Here is a 19,751-nt window from a genome sequence, read left to right as displayed (position 1 = left end):
CGTATTAGAAATCATGAGAAACTCGCCATGAATGCAAGCGATCGGATTAATCATACGAACTGTAACGCTGCTATTTTCACCCCGTTCATCGCCTGATCCGGCATTCGTGTCTCCAGCTATCCTTGGCTGGAGACTCTCGCATACCTCGAACAACGTGTTTCCAAGTATACCGAAGTAAGCCTTCGACATCGAATTTTTTGCCAGGGGAAAGGCTGATTAAATTAACAAGGAACAAAGACGAATTGCATATATCGTTGTAAACGAAGTAATATCGGCTGAAAGCATAGCTTGTAAATATGCATATACGCGTGGAGTAACATCGACGAAGAGATTCAGGGCAAGGTAATGAGAGAACTTCCAGAAGGAGGAGGACGACCGGTTGTCCTGCTCGAATCGCTTGACTTAAGGAGATCAACGAGCCGAATATTAATCAACAAGAGGCGCGGCACCTGCATCCTTGGCACGTTAAGGCACGTAATACCGTCTACTACCGCAATAAACCACTGCACACCATGCAGTCTTACCGTTATCCGGAAGGTGTTTGTGCATTAGCCATCCGGTACCATACTCCCTGCTTCCTCCTCCAACTTCGTATTCGGATGGCCCTGCCGCATTTAGGCTTGTCACGTTAAAACGGCAGTTCATCAAAGTTCATAAAAGTCCTCTCCCGTGACGAAACGTCTACAAATCATTTCGAACGTTACCATCCACGGTAAACGCAAATGCCACCGTTACTAAGTTGTCATATACGCAACAAAAAGATGGCAAATATGAGTAGAGTTTCAGCAGAATGTTGAAGCTTACTAATCAAATCATGAGCACAAAAAGGAATATTAATACGTAATAAAGAAAAAATATTTTGATCTATTTAATCCTTTATTAAAATCATCAAACGGAAAAATAATTAGTGCATGAAGTGCATGATGTTAATTAAAGGATGTATAACATTTCTGATATTGTAAATTTAAATCAGAATAAATCACATCGATTTGAATATTATTTTTAGTGCTACTTTCAATGTTAATGAAAAAATCGTGAATCTGAATTTTATTTATTTAATTCAAACAATAGAGTGTTTTTCAAAAAGCACAGAAACGATGATATAATAGTTGACGGTATATCAAATGCAAATGAAGAAAAAGATCTAGAAATATGTAAATTAATTAAAGAAATGTAAGTCGTGACGCATCTGCTTTTGAAAGATACGTATGCTTGAAAATCAATAAATGATTGCTTAAATCATAGCTTTTGCATCATATTATAAAAACGTTTATAAGAAATTAATGGATTCTCTGAAAACAAGCTACATTTTACGTTCATTTGAATATCGAGCCATATAATATAATGATACCATACGGTTTCCAATATTAACTCGCATACAAATTACTATCAAATTGGAAATACGACATAAAATAATATGTTAAATAACATTTCGGATTGTAGTATCTCTTCCTTATTAATAATAGTTAAATTATTTATAAAAATGTATATTCCTTGTTAGGCGTATAAATTATTCTATTATAGTTGCGGATTTTTACATCCAAGTCGATGTATAACAAACTTTTATCTCAATCTTTGTAAGTTCATGTTTCGTTGGAAACATGACCAATAAGAAAAGTGTAACAGGGCATATGCTTAACGAGCAATTTCCTTATGGCGACAAGCCGCAAAAATGTTATTTCTCGTCGTAACAGCTACACGCGTAAATGTGAAACTCCGTTCGCTGCATCGGCGTGACTGCGAATTAATTAATAAGACTGTAACCTTACAGTTTTGATTTCCATCCACTTTCATGGTCGTAACTGATCCACATGACCACGGCCTTGGTTATGACCTTCCATAACAAAACCTGGACAATTTTATCATAAAGAATATTTTGAACACAATTTCAATCGCTATATCGACTATGTTGCTCAACAAATCCCAACAATGTGTGTGGTCAGGTAACATTTAATTAATACATTTAATTAATAAAAAAAGTTTCTACCTGAAATTATATTTGGAAACGAATACGATATTCGTAAGGCTTTCGTCTTCGTTTTACTTCCAATTACGCCAAGGTCAATTAATCTACGACATCACGATAAACTTATTTATTCCTCTTTAGACTGTTCGATCATGGACATGAACGTAAATACCAAGCTGGGCAATGCGATTTATTCGAGAAACTGGATTAAGCCGAGCGAGAAAGTTCCGTTGTTGTCGAAAGCGTCCAGCATTAACATGCGCCTGTCTGCCTTGATTGAAACCGTGTTCTCGGAAATACATTGAATTAGAATAGCTCTGCATTTACTCGATTACTGATTTTTTTCTAGAGCAATGTGAAATTTCGAAAATTCCATGCGACGAAAACGCGAGCTTTTGTCGGGCTAAGAAATTTGTGTGCGTACGAGGGCAATCGGATTTAGTCTTTTACTTATTCTTAGAAATTTTCGAATCTAGCATAATATAGAAAACATAAAAATTTTGAAGAAAACATTTGTCATCAAGAGCATGTGATACGAATGGCTTGTGAAGATATTATAGTAGAAGCTTTCGTAATTAACCCAAAATAATAATTAATTATAATATTTGGAAGCTAATATTAAACTAATATCGATATGTCTCTTTGAGAGAAATTTAGAGATTCTTTAGCGATCGTTTAGAGATCGACTTCTTTCAAAATATCTACGCTCTCGCCCGATCACAACCAAGCTTCACCGCAAGGTGTAAGAGAAAAGTGATGAAATAATTGCAAAATTCTTGGGACTTTCTTATAGAAGAAACGCAACAGTGCCAGAAATGCGAATGGATGATGTAAGGAAATAAATGTCAATCGTTGCTCGATTCAGCTGTATATGAAACCTAACTCCAATCGAAGTCGTAGACTTTTCATGAATTAGATAATGCCATTATCGATACACTACGCTAGTACACTATATCGATAATATGTATTCGTAGAGTCAGTCAATACCCAAAACCCTTAAAAAGTTCTGAAATTTTACTGAGAATTTAATCTTGCTACGATATTCGATATTTGTATTTCAATCCTGCGTTCATTTTAGTAAACAAAAAGAATGTTGTAATGTCTAAATCGGAACTGCCATTGGAATTAGCAATGTTTTAGGAAGATATTTAACATGAAACTGATCATGCATATCGATACGATCTTTTCTCATATTTAATCCCAACTGAAGATATTTTGTAGTGTTAGAAAACCTTAGAGGAGATGTTAACTAGCCTGTTTCCAGAAGCTCCAAACCTTCAAGCTAACGTCCAATTAAACTGGCTGCTGTGGGATAACCTCTGTCGGAATGTCGATTAGGGTGGCGTATGGGAGCTGGGTGTCACGGTGAGTCACGTTGCTCGTGTTCGACCTTCGCCCCCTTCCAGCCTTCTCCGTTATTTTATATCGAATAGTCGCCTCGGCCTTACGATTATTATTATTATAATCACGTTGCGATCGGTCAGTATTCTGCATATTGTACGACCGCACCAGTACGCTGACTGTGTACGAAAACAGTCGCACCTGCAGGAGTTCGACGAATTTAGATGGCTAGATACGCGCCTTATACGTGCGAACAAATCGGTGTAATAACAATAGACGGAATAGTAATTGTTTAGAATCAATCAGCGAATAATATTTATCGACGATCGCATGTTATACAGAATTAGACGTAATATTTTAATGGAATATCCTATTTCGCTAGCGAATCCTGTCATTTGTGTGATATAATAATCGTATAATTATTTCGAGAGTTGATATTTTAAGAATAGAATGTCTTAGCCTAAATTCTTTGGAGATATTTTCCTATATTCTCTATTATGAAGTAAAATTTCTTACGATCGAATCAAAGTAATCAGTTGGCAGAAAATTTTTGAATGCTCGTCGACGGATGGAACAAAGCGAGCCTTCACGATTTTTATCGCCAAGTGAATTTTGAGGCGGTTCGCGTGAAAACCAGCCTGGATCGAAACTGGTCCCGCGAGTATTCAAACAACGGCCAAGAACAAAAGTCGAAAAATAAGGTAAAGCAGCAGAAAAAGAGCGGATTCGTAGAGATACGGATGATATTGGGGATAAAAAATTATTTTAGCATTTAAGGCAGTGGGATGGGGCAAAACGGACGAGCACTGGGAAGAAGGGGACGGGGAAGAAAGAACGTGGCAGACGTTATTACCGGGTCTCTGTTAAGTCTTTGGATGGCATTTTCAGTGGAGGAGAATAAAGGAAAAAGGAAAGGGAGATCGGGTTGGCGAAAAAGAGAAAGAGAGGGCGTGAGAGGGAGAGAAGAAACGTGGCGAGGTATAGACGTTACCTCTTCTTGAAGTGACGAGGAGAAAAGAAGGAGGTTCTACAAGGAGGTGGAAGAGGAACAACACGTGACCAATGACTTATATAAAGGTGGAGTACGACAGGGCGCAAACACGGAGTTCTCTCTGCGCGGTGGAGCCTGTGCACGCAAATTGTGATAATAGTTTTTTTTTTCCTTCTTAAATAAATAATCAAATTTTGTTACCGCCACTCGGGAGAGAAGAGTTATCCGATCTCTGTACCACGCGGGACACACGCATTCGTAACCATGAGGACGTACTACGTGATAGCTGCCATTCTGATCGCCGGTACGTACCCGAAATAAACGCGAGATACGAGCAGGAGGATATAAGAGGGTGGAGAATAGAGAAAATGGAAATGTTATCGAGGAGAAAGAAACGGGGGAGGAAAGTGTTACTCGTGGACGATCACGATGATTTTATCGGAAGTGGAGGACCTAAGTGTGTGACATATGCCTGTGGATCGGGAAGAGAGTGCGCTCTTCTTTCGTCGCGATTGTCACGATAAACACGATACTTGTCGTTTCACGAAACGAATAAACGAAATGGTCGGAAAAGCTTGTGTACGAAATCATTAATTCAATGTTTTACGAGCATCGTTAACATATTTCTTTGAACCCGGTACCTTGTTAACGTAAATCTTGAAATTTGTACACGATCGGTATATTAACACACATTTATTCGTTTTCGATGAATTTCTCTCGAACAGAAAATTTACTCCTCGTGTGTTTAATATTGAAATATTATCGATGCTTGAAAAGTGTTTTATCTGTAATTTCATCTGTAAATTGGAGAACTGTATCTATCTTGCCATATTTTTTAACAGATTATCTACCATAAAGAATATAAAGCAGGTCGATTTAATATGCGATTGATAACCAGAAAACAACCTACTTGCAAATCTTTAAATACCCCTAGTAAGTCTAATTTCTACGTCTAACCAGTACAAGCTACCAGTACAACCAATATCGCGTATCAAAATATTCCCGTTAACACCGCGCACTAGTAAAATATCTAGAAACTTCTCTGCATTTCTCTTTACTCTATCGCTCTTCGCGTACGATCGTAGATCGGAGAATACCCACTGTACAAATGACATGCCACCAATTTGAAAATGGTTATCGAAGACGATTATTATCGACTTTCTCGGTGTTCCAAACGAAACATACCGTTGAAACGAGATCGAAAGGCGTATTCAATTTCCGTGCGAAGAGAAACCTTCTCGACACGCGTTTCCATTCTTTTTTCCTCCCCTTCCCTGGGCTCCTCTGGCTGCAACAGGATAACCTTGGCCCAGATCTTGACCCTTCTTTTTATCATCCACTACCATCGCGATCGAGCATAAAAATTCACTCTTGGGAGCCAAAGAGCTAAAAAGTTTGTAAAACGACCAACGTGAATACGTTCTACGGCCAACGATATCGTGAGCGGTTCCGATTACGGGGCTACTTTGTCGGATTCGAGACGCGACTTTTGATAGCCGGATCGGTCCCGAGAAAAATGAAAGTGAACATGCAACGCACACGAGATCGAGAGGGTCGCGAGCTTGTAAGTATAGGCGAAATTACAGAGGACGAAAAGTGTATGCGTGTACGTGAGAGAGAGAGAGAGAGAGAGAGAGAGAGAGAGAGAGAGAGAGAGAGAGAGAGAGAGAACACACACATACGAAAGGGAAACGTGTAGAGGAGAATCGAGTGAACGGGATGCTGGGAGGGCCCAGTCACGAGTCGTGTTGGTGTTGCGGCTGCTGCTGGGTCTGGCTCTAGACCCCAAAGTGAAAGCGCCTGGCGAAAGTCACTTTGTGTCCTTACATAAGACGTTTAGGTTATTCAGACATCATATGCCACGAGAAAAGAACAACAGATTATTAGGGGTAATTTCTAGCCTGAAGACAATACGCGACAAAAAGGCAGCATTACCATCGATAATAAATACCTGAAACGGTGTCGACGATCCATACGCATTATCGTCTCCCTGCCACGCTTTTCCCTCTTGAAACGCGATTAGAAATGTGAAGGGAGGAGCGCAAGAAAGGTATAGAGCTAGATGAAGGAAGTGGAGGAAGATGCTCGCAACGATGGGGATTAGCGTCTTGCGGTCGACGATCAATTTTATTGTTTAATCTTCTCTCGAAAGCAATATCCAACAAACGGTAAAATTGAACGCGATTACCGCGATCCCTGGCACGATTAAAGCGTTATATCGGGTGTAACCGCAAAACACATTTTTCTCAATGGATCATTCCCGTCTTGAAAACTCTAGCCACGATTAGACGATTTCAACGCAGAAATATCCAATTTAGGATTATTTAAAGAAATAAATAGTTGGTTTATAGCTGTACTATAACCATTGACGCAATTGAAAGTTGACTCCGGTAATTGCCTTGGTATTTCAAATTACAGCGACTGCCGTTAACTTGACTGACATTTGCTCGTTGTTAGTTTTACTACTTGAATAACCTTCTTTACCATTGCTTCAAAAATTAATCGATATTTCTACATTCGCCGTTATATAGGTATAGTAAAACACGACTTTCCTAAACCATTCCTAATACAAGGTCGAATAATACAAGGAACGACAAGAATTTCCTTGTTTGTTTCGCTATTACAGCGACATTCCTTGTGACTGCTCTCTATTTAAAAAACGAGCGAAATTTTCACATTGATTAGATTATCCTCTCTACTTTTCTGCGATTTCACGTTAATAATAATAATACACTTTTTCAACTGCAGGCACAACCGCCCAAGAATCGTTCAAATGCCCAGACGATTTTGGTTTCTACCCTCATCATATATCCTGCGACAAATATTGGAAATGCGATAACAACGTAGCGGAATTGAAAACTTGCGGCAACGGACTCGCCTTCGACGCAAGCGACAGCAAGTTCCTCACTGAAAATTGCGACTACCTCCACAACGTAGATTGCGGAGACAGGACACAGCTCGAGCCAGCGATTAGCACGCCCCATTGTCCTCGCCTCTACGGTATCTTCCCTGACGAAAAGAAATGCGACGTATTCTGGAATTGCTGGAACGGAGAGGCTTCCAGATACCAGTGCAGTCCTGGACTCGCTTATGACCGTGAAGCCAGAGTCTGTATGTGGGCCGATCAAGTACCTGAATGCAAGAACGAAGGTATGTTCCGATACTTCTTTACGTGATCCTACATCGAACACTCCTTTTTTCTCATTTAAATTGTCTTTATAAGAATATTTTTTTTGTATAACCTCGTTGTAAGTTTGGTTTGTTCCTATTCAGACTTTTAGTAATTTTGAGTTAACTAAATTCCAGGAAAACACCAAAGAAATCCTTTTTCATGGATTGATATGTTTTTAATTGTATAATTTTCCTATCTTTCGATTTTAACTTCTTCTATAAAGAAACTTTATAAATTATTAGAATCTATACTCTCTTTTCATCGATATCGTTACCAACAAATGGAAGTACCAAAAAGATTGACCGTCTTACTAGTTTTTCTTCGAACTAATACAAATACGTTCCATGACTTTCACTGAAAATCAATTAACTATCGACGATTCTCGTTTCTCCTTGAAACGATATTATATTATTCGTTAGTTTCGTTACTCATCGTTCGGTACGTGCAGTGATACCTGACGATTTGTTCCCACGCGCATCCTGTATTTCCTTGCGCGGTATCCTCTTAATTCGCGTGGCACGATTCAAAGTCGTAGCCTTATTTCGCCATTCACCGGCTTCTTCCACTTGGCCCTTGGTGGTGTTTCATGGCCTGTACGATCGCGAACCAAGTAGCTATGGCGACGCGACACCTTTCTCTCTTCCATCACATCATACTCTATGCGTTTATCGCGTTACACAGAGGTCGCAGGAGGTTTCACGTGTCCGGCCGCGGGCGAAGTGAGCGGAGCATCCGGCAGCTTCAGCAGACACGCCCATCCTGAGGATTGCAGAAAGTATTACATATGTCTGGAAGGTATCGCTAGGGAATACGGCTGCCCGATCGGAACTGTCTTCAAGATCGGCGACGCCGATGGCAGCGGTGCCTGCGAAGACCCCGAAGACGTCCCTGGATGGTAAGTCAATTTTCCCCTTTTATTATAATTATCTCTTGTATAATTATTTCTTTTATTATAGTTAGACTGCGGCTGTTTACACATTTCTGAGAGATTTAAAAGAGGTTCACAAATTTACGTGAATGTAGTTAATGTGCAAAAATACATAAAATATCTCAAGTAAATTGCTCGATATAATATTTAATAGGTGAAATAAATTCCTACTGAGATTTCATTTCATAAAAATATGAATTTGCATAAATATCCACAGTCTAATTATAGTATAGTTCACCGTTTAACGTTAACAGTTTCATTTATTAATCTTTCATCTTCCTAATTCGTTTTAATCGATTAATTTGTTTGGAAATGAAATCGAAAGAACAATCTTTGCTTTCCGATTTTTCAGCTCTGTAATTTGATTTAAACGAAAGCTAAAAACAAAAGTAAAGAATTTCCATTTTTAATTTATAACGCAATTTATTCAGGAACTCTATTAAACGAAGAATAATTACGTTAATTTTTTCAATTTTATGATAAATTGCTCGAGTACTTTCCAAATATGTTAGGGACCTTGTGACAAAGTTACAGGAAGGAATTTGTGGTGCTATAAAACACGTTATTGGAATAAGAGAAAATGCATTCCTGAACATAATATATTCAAATGTCTGTACGAATAGATTGTCATTAACAAAGTTTCCTTCGCTTACAATAACGAAAAAAATGTCCTTGTTTTTACAAGTAGATCGTAAATTTCCTTGTATACTTTTTGTCGCCCCAAGCTTTGAGTAATAGCGTTAAAAAGAGTTAAGAAGGGAGACCGTCACGTAAATTTAAACAGATCAGGAAGCTTTGCGACTAGGTGTTACGTAAAGACAAATTCTGGATAAACCAGATAGACCCACGGTGATTATAGTCTTTAAAACTCAGCCGCATGGTTAAAAGTTCGTAAGATATTTCACCTTTTTCGAGTGACGTAATTAAACGGATATTCACGGTACACCTTGCTCTCATAACGGGTAGATAGGTTTTGCGTAACAGCCACCCAAATGTTGGTAACATAATATTTATATAATCGTTCTTGGGGACAGGAATAACGTGTGTGAAAGTCATATAATCGAAACGTGTTAAAGGTATAAGTACAGGGTGCGCCGTTAGAATCCGGACAAAAGAAGTTTTGTGCAGAAAGTTGTTTATTTAAGTCAATACACAAAAACACATGAAAATGTTGTTATATCTCATTTAAAGGGTCCTTGCTGAGAACTTTTATTCTATGTAACCACCCTCTGCCTCTATGACCTGCTCTATTCTTGCTCTAAAGCGCGAGCACGCTGACTTCAACTGGTCGCGTTTAATTGTCGCGAATTCTGACTCGATAGCAGCTCGTAGGGAGTTGACGTTGGGGTGCCTGCATTTATTAGTTTGTCTCTCGATAACGCCCCACACGTAATAGTCCAATGGGTTTAGGTCGGGACTGTTAGGAGGCCAGAAATCTTTCGACCAAAACATGTCCACATTGTCAGAGAGCCAATTTTGAACAAGATGACTTGTGTGAGCAGGTGCGCCATCTTGTTGAAATAAATACGGCCTTCCAGAAGCCGTAATTTCCATCCACGGCTTTATTACTGTCTTCAGGACCTGTCAGAAGTTCCCGGATCTTCCAAAATCATGTCTTGGGCCCTTTGAATAATTTCTGGCGTCCTTGTTGATTTTTCCCTAACCTGAACTTTTCTCGCCGGAGAAGGAGAACCCTTCTCGAACCACTCTGAGGCTGCGTATCTCTTAGCAATGTCGTATACCGTCGATCTTGGGTAGCTAAAGAATTTTATAATTTCGACCGGCGTTCTCCCGGCGCGAAGACTTTCTATAATCGCCGCTCTTCTATCGTATTCCGGGTTTTGCTTAACGAGTTCTGTCATTTTGAGGTTATAGAAGACTTATTGACATATTTAACTAACTTCAGAGTCAATCAGCACAAACATCTGAATTCTAATATGGTGGGAACTACAAATTGAATTCTGTCCGAATTCTAACGGCGCACCCTGTAGATGTTAATTTACGCGTTGAGAAACAAGTAAACATTAGTAAAGATAGTAAAGGCGACGATCTTGTATCATTCATAAACATAAAAAACATAAATACTTTTATATATTATTTTGTTTGTATTACCTTTTCTTTTAATTACCCCGTTGAATGCTACGAAACATTTTGAATGAAACGTACGTTTCAATGATAGACGAATATTACCAGGGTAACAATAAATATCGTTAATTAACAACAGTTTCTAACATATGTAATTAATCAATATAATACCTACAATTTGTAATGGTATCGTTCTATTAAAATTACTTGATGTACTTTGTCGTAAAATGTGATGCTATAAATACTCATTACGGAACCTTTCCATATCTGAACGGATAATATACATATAAATGACGCTCAAAAATATTCGTTCGATATCGTATTCATAACACACATTTTCGGGAACGGGCTATACAACGCGTCTTCTAAGCACGCACGCACTCGCGTACTAAACAGATCCGGTCGCGTAATCACTCCTTCTCACGTACACGTGATTAACTGTAAAAAAGAAAAGACACGAGGCTGCACGCGAGGTAGCACGTCATGCATGTCCTAACTCCCGGATTTTTCCCGGTGTTCTGCTTCACAGTGAGGATTACTACGGTGACCTGGATCTAAAGAGCATCAGGAAGAGCGAGCTGCTTGCCGGAATTCAAAATTCAGGCGAGACCAGGAAGCCTCCTCAAGGCAAACCAAGGCCCCCATCGGCACCTGCGAGGCCCAACGCACCCCTTCAAGAATAATTTCTAATCTATCTTCCCTCTCTTGATTCCCCCATCTGGTTCCTCTCATCTTCTTTCCTCTCCTCTCCTCTCCTCCTTTCTTCACCTCTTTCACGTTTCACCATTCTCCAAATACCCTTACCAGAACTCTCCTTCGCCTACTTTTCTATTACACCACACATATACAGAAACAATGACACACGCGTATACAGACATAGACACACCTAGCCGAACAGAACAATCTCGAACGAACGATCCTGATGTTCGATATTTCGAAATATATATAATAGCGCCAGGAGCCAAAAGTACTAATCGGTTACGTTCGTTTCTTGCGTTCCCATTCGAGCCAAATTTTTCTACATACGTACGACCGACCTCTGTATATCCGGTTATAACTTCGTATTCGATGATTTGACTCGGATCCCGGAGGAATTGCACAGTTAGAAATCCGCGAGATGTTTCTTTGAATTGTCTCGCGAATGTCTCGTGACTGAGAAGTAGCGAGGAGAGTAAATGTCAAATTCCTGCACCCGCGTTGACGTTCATCCGTGTGCCTCGATGCCGACGCGATGGCAACGCGCGATTAGCTAGTAATTCTCCACGCGTTACTTTTAAGAAACGTTCAACCGAACAATATTATTGCCAATATCATTGTCGATATTTAAGATTCTCAACATTGTATTCGCAGTATATATTGATCGTCTACAGAATCTCTTACGTACGATAACGTCACGATTAACTAACCTTAAAAATTGACAATAATATTGACGATATACTGATCGTCTGAATGCTCCTTTACAGTTCTTGTTCTCGGTCGTGTAATTATTTAAACGAGGAATTGCATCGGGTAATATGGTGGAAATGATTAAAGGACTGATCTTACCTCCGTCAACGCGTGGAAAAGTAATTAAAATCTACGAATATCGTCTATCTATCCTCGATGTTTGCCCATCTTCGTTCCCATCAGGCACTTCGATGATCAAAATTGAGACGCGTATTCTACATATTGAAATTCGAATTGATAATAATTCGAGTGGCAATCGTATCGTCTCATCGATAACTTCTATCATTCTTTCTTGCCTCTTATCATCATTTAGCCACTTTGTTTCTCCTTCGTATTTGCTGTTCACGCCCCCTTCGCTATCGTAAGACATACGATTTGAAACGGAAACGGCGGCAAGCTCGTTAATCACGATCTGTGTATCGTCTAAATCGCAACATGTTCACTGAATCTGGTTCTGAGAAACGGAAATTCGATGAAAAAGTTCAGTGGATGAGGAGTTCTTTTTTCGAAATTTCTTAATTCGAGCTTACCTCCACACACTCTTGGCCTCGGTCAAGTATGCTTGCGTAAGCTAGACTCGTCCGTATATTTTTAAGTAATGTGAAAAATTCGTAAAATAAAAGGAACAAAAATTCGTAAAAAAAAAAAGTGATTTATGTGCTTCTCAAAACCCTAATCTCTCATCCTATCACGTAAACGTTTTTCGTGTTTGCTTGTTTTCTTGGAAATTTATTGTTGTAATTCTAACTCTTGCATGCTCGTTAAAACTATAACAAATTTCATATGGTGAACTTTGTGAATGTATTCAACACTACAAACACTTTATCGTAATTATATTAATGCACCAAATATATTTATGATGCATCTATGGAAAGATATAATTCAATGATATATAATTGAAGATGTGAAATTCAATATTCTGCAACAAGTCATATTGTAAGTCACTTAACGTATTAATTTCTCTCTTTTTTATTATTTTGTTTCCCTATTAAACCATATAAAGGGTATTTTTATAATTTCAAGTATGCATTTAAGTATACTTATAAATAATAAATTTCATAGCGAAGACTACTATGGCGATGTGGATCTGAAGGCATTGCGGAAATTGGGATACAAGAAAAAGTGACAGGACGACAAACGCGCAAAATCCAAATAATTTTAATCAACTCTTAGAACTAATCAGAAGATTTTGGAATTCGTAGAAATCGATTAATTTCCTGTATCTTCTGATCAATTAAAATAATGAAGAATCGCATGACATGTATTTCGCTTAAAATCATTCGCATCATCATTTATGTATATCCGTTGATGTTACAATACATAACTATAATATACGTTGCTATGTAAATAAATTACTATTATTAAAAAATATTTTGTATGTTACATTATCATATAAAGTGCGAGAAGCAGGACACTTAAATATTTCCCATCGTTAGGTGTCTGTCATTGTATCAAAAAATTTGTTACGGCAAAGATATATTAAAAAATTTACTAAGCACATAAACATATAAATATATACTAAAAGATCATCCGTATGTTTCAAATTATACCATGCAGTTTTAATCTAGTTGGATTATAACTAATGTCAAAATGAATTCATCGTCCTATAAGTACACTATGATCTTGAAGTGATTTTGAACTTAAAAATTTAAGTTCGATTCTATCATACCAATAAATTTCAACATTGAAGTAATATTGTAACACCTCGTGCGAGAAAATGCGAGAAAATTGTAAAATATTATTTATGAAATAAGATTTACAAAGTATTCATAAAGTACCAATAAAATATTTACATTAAATTATTGAATTTTATGTTTAATCTTTTCTCATCTTCATTTTATATGTTGTCTTATAAGCTATAATGTATGTTTCAATTTCCGTTGAAATAAAGTATTTATACGTGGGTATATATTTACATACGTTATTAGTCTATGTTGATCTTAAGTGTTATTTAAATTATATAGTTATATATCATAGAAAATATAACAAATTACATCTATACGTATTTATTTTGAAATATTAATTAAATACATCAAATTGTGAAGTAAAAATAGTGTCAACAATGTATAAATATTACAGTGTAGTATTTTTATAGCTTTTATGAAACGAGGTAATATAATTTCTTTAGTCAATTTTGTTGACTAGATAAAATATTGCATTCATTTTCATACTGTAAAAAGGTGAGGATTAATTGCATCTGTCAAAAATAAGAGATCAGCCAAAACAATTACATACAAAAATCTTAACCTCAAACCTTCGAAAAATAATCAATTCTTTTTAAAAGATTAAGTATTACATATTTATAATTCTAATTTTGTTATACGCACACGCACACATTCCTACTTTATATCTTTAATTTATCTAAAAGCAATTATATAAAATTATATGTGAATAAGCTTAAATAAATGACTTGATTTAATAATGGAAGCAAAGGCATATGATTTAGAAAAACAGCAGGTATTACTTACAAATAGCGATCATGTAAATAATTTATTTAATAAACATTTTAATATTATAAATAATGAATGCTATACAATGCCTGAACCAACAACAATGTTTAAAGATTGCCCATGGACAATCGATGAATTACAACAGATAAAAAATGAATTGAATGCTACAAAGAATTGTTTAAATAATTATGATCTTGATCAATGGCAATTACATACAAGAGAAAGAAACAGTGCACAAAAAGTTATCATGCATTTGAGAACCCATATTCAACCAGAACTTTTAACTCAAGCATGGTGTAAATTCTATGAAATAGTATCGTCGTTTCCTTTAATACCAGTGGATTACATTCGTAAAAATGATACATACTTTAGATCTATCCATTTATGCGAAGCACCTGGAGCTTTCATTACATCTTTAAATCATTGGTTAAAAACAAATGTTCCTGATATTAAATGGGACTGGCTTGCTATGACCTTAAATCCATATTATGAGGGTAATTCAGCATCTAGAATGATTGATGACGATAGATTCATAAGACATACATTAAACCATTGGTTTTTTGGAGAAGATAATACTGGAAATATTTTGAATTTAAAGAACTTAAACGAACTTGCAAAATTATCAGAATCACATTGTAATATATTCTTAATTACTGCTGACGGTAGTGTGGACTGTACAGATGTTCCAGCAGAACAAGAAAATGTTCTACTACATTTGCATTTTTGTGAAACCGTAGCTGCCTTACAATTATTATCTACTGGAGGCAGTTTTTTATTAAAAATTTTTACTATTTTCGAGTGTAATACAATATGTCTAATTTACCTATTGTCTTGTTGTTTTACTAATGTCACTATAACAAAGCCAGCAACAAGCAAAGAAGGAAATTCAGAAATGTATGTTGTATGTACAAACTTTAAGGGACCAACGTTTATCTCACCTTATTTAGAAAAACTTAGAGAACATTATGAATATGGTCCTAAACAAGCAATTTTTAATAAATGTGATATTCCATGTACATTTATGGAAAGAATTATACTATGCAGTGAATTTTTTAAATCTCGACAATGCCTAGTCATAGTAAATAATATTATTTCATTTAACTCTGATAATTCTGAAATGTCACAAAACATGAAACAAATTCAATGTATGGTTGCTGATAGATATATAAAAATGTATAACATTAAAAAATTAGAAATAGGGCAACTCATAGGAAATGCTACTATATCGTCTAATTATATCAGTACCAATCAACACAAAAAATCATTACAAGGTTCATATAATGAACGTTGTGAAAAACAACATTTGGCACCTATAGGTCGAATAGAAAGTTTTTGTAATGATTTTAATAAAATTGAAATCCATGTATCATCCTATGAAATCATAAATGTAAGCTACTTTTTTATCATTTCTTAGTACATTATACTTTCTGAATATAAATTCTTTTCACAATGTAAATTAAACTCTTATTTCTTATAGTACAACTTTACTGAGTTCCCAGAGGAGTTACAAATTCGTTCTGGAAAAGCATTTCATAAAATAGGTAGTTCTAAATTTTGTAACAAAATTGCTTTAAAAATAAAAAATGGTGTTGATGATATTCTTATTAAAATGAATTTCAAGATACAATTTCCTTCTCTAGAAAGTATAGAAAAAGTGAAAACTGAAATACTTTGTGAACCAAGACATGAAATTTTAATTTTTCAATATACAGATATTTACGATAGCCACAAAATAATCACAGAAATATACAATGCATTACAAAAACTTGACATTGGAACAACATTAGTTTTAATTGGCTATTCATTGCTTACTCATCTTAGTATTGAACTGCTTTATCTTATAAGTTATGCTTTCAAATCATTGAAAGTTACAGTTTGTGATGATATAGGATTGAAAATCACACTATATCATTATAATTATAATCTTAAAGTATTACAATTCTTAGATGAAATTAATGCTGCTTCTTTTGAAGCTCAAAAACAAGAGAAAGCTATTTTGGAAATAATTTCTTCATCAGTATTCTATGAAGGTAAAACAAACTATATTAATGTATTCCAACTATAGTCTTACAATATTATATTTCATATTATTTGCATTTCTAGGATGTAATTTATGCTTCTCAGCAGAGCACCTTAATCATTGGATACTAAAAACATATCTTAATTACATATTACATACATTGAAAAAAGATACAAATTGAAACAGTATTTCATAAGTCAACATATTCCACAAAATACCAAAGTTGTATCAAATTTTTTATGTAATAAAATATAAACATATATCTGCTTATAGTGTATGCTTCCTTTCCATAGCCATAATATAAGATTTGAAAATTAATTTGATATTATATAATAATGAACCTATATAAATATGAAGTGTGAATATAACAAATTTATAATTATGTATAAATTTCAATTTTACTTTCTAAATATATTCTTTAAAACAACAATCAGATTCAAAATGAAAATGCTTGGTTGCCTCTTTTTAAAAAAATGTTATATGGTAATATATTTATTAGATATAATTTTATTTTTTATGATACAACCTTTTAGATCAGTACAAGTGTTTACTATGAAATTTAGTGAAATCTACAATTATGTTCGTTTATTTTCAACTCAACATATTGTACCAAAAGTGTGTATTATTGGTGCAGGGCCAGCAGGATTTTATGCTGCACAACAGTTATTGAAGGTATGTATAACATTCAATATATTAGAATAATATTGTAATGATATAATGTTGATACAGACAAACGCTAATGTAAAAGTGGATATATTAGAGAAGTTACCAGTACCATATGGTCTAGTACGTTTTGGTGTAGCACCAGATCATCCAGAAGTGAAGAATGTTATTCATACTTTTGAGAAAACTGCATCTAACCCACGTTTTCAATTTATAGGAAATGTCAATGTAGGAAAAGATGTTACTATAAAGGAATTGCAAGAAATTTATCATGCAGTTTTATTAGTATGTATAATAAAAATGCAATTATTCTTATTTAACTTAATAGTTAATATTAACAATTAATTGCTAATATTTTAGACATATGGTGCAGAAGAGGATAAACTATTGAATATACCTGGGGAAAATTTAAATAATATAGTATCAGGACGACGATTTGTTGGTTGGTATAATGGAGTACCAGCAGATAGTAATCTAGATATTAATTTAAATGTAGAAGAAGCTGTTGTGTTGGGACAAGGTAATGTTGCTATAGATATTGCAAGAATTTTGCTAACACCAGTAGATAAATTAAAGGTATGTTTTAAGTTTTTCATAAAATGTATTTTATAATATATTTTTAATTTATTTACAAGTCTGTCTTTTTAGAATACTGATATAACATCATTTGCATTGGAAAAATTATCACAAAGTAAAATACGTAAAGTATCATTAATAGGAAGAAGAGGTCCATTACAAGCAGCGTTTACAATTGCAGAACTCAGGGAAATATTGAAATTAGATGGCTGTAGAAGTTATTGGCGTGCAGATGATTTTATAAATGTAAAACAAGTAATTAACACATTAGCAAGACCACGGAGAAGATTAACTGAACTCATGATAGAATATTTAGAAAAAACATCCTTAGATACAGGAACAATGACAAAAGAATTATATCCAATATTTTTAAGAAGTCCCATAGAATTTTTAGGTTCGGATAGTATACATGGTATTAAACTATCAATAAATAAACTTGAAGGTAATGACATACGTGCACAATTTGCTGTACCTACTGGATTATTCGAAGAAATTGAATGTGGTATAGCATTTCGTAGCATTGGTTATAAGTCTATTCAAATAGATGCATCAATACCATTTGACACAGAAATTGGTCGTATTAAAAATATAGCAGGTAAAGTTCAAGATAAACTTTATACTGCAGGTTGGGCTGGAACAGGTCCTGTAGGAGTTATATTATCAACAATGACAAATGCATTTCAAATTGGTATATCAATGAATAAAGAATTATCAATTACAGAAAATAAACCAGGTTTTATAGGTTTATCTAAAATACTGGAGCAAAAAGGAATACCCATAGTTTTATATAATGATTGGAAAAAGATTGATAAAGTAGAACGTGAAAGAGGAAAAACATTAGGGAAGCCAAGGGAAAAGATAGTTGATATAAATGAAATGTTAGATATTGCCTTAAGATAATAAATGTAACAAATGTATGATAATTATTTACAAAAGAAAAAACTTCTTTTCGTTTTCAATAATTTCCAATATGCTTACTTATTAATTTTATTCCATTTTTTGAATTTCAATTATTTTACTTTAATAAAAAAGCTTTAGATTAAAGATTTTGTATCTATAAATATAATTATATATATATTAATTAATATTAATTGTAAGCAATTCATTATAATAACTTAATTATTTATACTAGAAATATATTTTTACAAACATGTTTCAAATAAATACATTTTTGATGTTTTAAATATTTTATTTAGTTACATACTATAAATGTAAAACACATGCATTATTTAATATAAATCAAAATTATGTTGGTTACATACAAGCTGAACCAGCTAAATTTGATCACCTAAATATTTGATTTATTTGTCATTAAATGAAAAATCCCCTGAGGATAAAGTTACAATATTTCCAGAGTCACATGCAATAATAGAAATTAGTATTTTTCATAATCATTTCTTTTATGAAATTTCAAAGTCTCCATAGTTTTTTTAAATAAATATTTATTTGCGATATATTAATAAGTATACCGTTCCCCTCATTTAATCTTGAAATATTTGCGTCTGAAATATACATATATAATGTTTAATTATGCTCAATCAACAGGTAGTAAATTTTTCTGTTCCGAGGCAAAATTTTTTCAACTTCTGAGAACTCAAATGAAAGTTTATTAACAGAAATGAGTACGGAGATCGCTGATAAGCATTGGAGAAATTCAGTCAAATTTTGTAGGTTTCACAAATTACCGCTTCTGGCAGTTAAAATGCCGAACTACACACACTTCTTCTTCCATTGTTTTGAAAGAAAAAACAAAATATATTTTCGTTCATAGTGTTGGTACTGTAACATAGAGTGTATAGAGATACCCAAAAGCAGACAGTATGGCATTGGATATTAAAAAGAATAACAAACAAGGTTTTTAAATGACTTTAAAGTATTCTGATTTATTGAAACTCTAGCGGTGAAATAATAGAACTAATCTCTTTATGGTGAAATTAAAAAATGTAATCGCGGTTTACAATGCGAATTCTTGATCTGTGCAGGATCTAATTAAAACTGTAACTCCGAGAAATCTTCTTTATATAATATTATTCCCCTTTCTTACATACTTAATTAATTATATGTAATGAAGGCAAAGCGTCCTATTTCGTGCATAGTAATGCTATCTACCGAT

General features: G+C 34.7%; 3 protein-coding genes and 1 long non-coding RNA gene across 5 annotated transcripts; 3 read left to right on the top strand and 1 right to left on the bottom strand.

Annotated features, from left to right (window-relative positions):
* The first annotated feature begins 4,378 nt into the window (after positions 1-4,378).
* LOC132905421 (protein obstructor-E) lies at positions 4,379-13,300 on the top strand. Of its 2 annotated transcripts, none has more exons than XM_060956726.1 (4): positions 4,379-4,602; positions 7,047-7,448; positions 8,152-8,365; positions 12,992-13,300. In XM_060956726.1, exons 1-4 carry the CDS (start codon positions 4,563-4,565, stop codon positions 13,053-13,055), a joined length of 720 nt encoding a protein of 239 aa, XP_060812709.1. In that variant the 5' UTR covers positions 4,379-4,562; the 3' UTR covers positions 13,056-13,300. The 2 variants fall into 2 exon arrangements, with proteins under 2 accessions (XP_060812709.1, XP_060812708.1); XM_060956725.1 differs by lacking the exon at positions 12,992-13,300 and adding an exon at positions 11,013-12,577.
* A 514-nt stretch (positions 13,301-13,814) lies between these two features.
* On the top strand, positions 13,815-18,822 carry LOC132905140 (NADPH:adrenodoxin oxidoreductase, mitochondrial). Its single transcript, XM_060956144.1, has 5 exons — positions 13,815-14,109; positions 16,933-17,071; positions 17,129-17,347; positions 17,423-17,638; positions 17,711-18,822. Exons 2-5 carry the CDS (start codon positions 16,952-16,954, stop codon positions 18,536-18,538), a joined length of 1,383 nt encoding a protein of 460 aa, XP_060812127.1. The 5' UTR covers positions 13,815-14,109; positions 16,933-16,951; the 3' UTR covers positions 18,539-18,822.
* Positions 14,103-16,667, top strand: LOC132905133 (cap-specific mRNA (nucleoside-2'-O-)-methyltransferase 2). The gene is made up of 3 exons (XM_060956136.1): positions 14,103-15,766; positions 15,857-16,409; positions 16,483-16,667. The coding sequence occupies exons 1-3, from the start codon at positions 14,351-14,353 to the stop codon at positions 16,578-16,580; spliced, it is 2,067 nt and encodes a 688-aa protein (XP_060812119.1). The 5' UTR covers positions 14,103-14,350; the 3' UTR covers positions 16,581-16,667.
* Positions 18,802-19,747, bottom strand: LOC132905151 (uncharacterized). Its single transcript, XR_009657748.1, has 2 exons — positions 19,357-19,747; positions 18,802-19,140 (listed from the first exon to the last, which is right to left on the bottom strand). It is a non-coding gene; the product is annotated as an uncharacterized LOC132905151 (long non-coding RNA).
* Between the last annotated feature and the right edge of the window lie 4 nt (positions 19,748-19,751).

The sequence above is a fragment of the Bombus pascuorum genome, chromosome 3 (assembly GCF_905332965.1).
Source record: "Bombus pascuorum chromosome 3, iyBomPasc1.1, whole genome shotgun sequence".
Lineage (NCBI taxonomy): Eukaryota > Metazoa > Arthropoda > Insecta > Hymenoptera > Apidae > Bombus > Bombus pascuorum.
The sequence above is the reverse complement of the archived record's forward strand: the minus strand, read 5'-3'. Positions and strand labels throughout refer to the sequence as shown.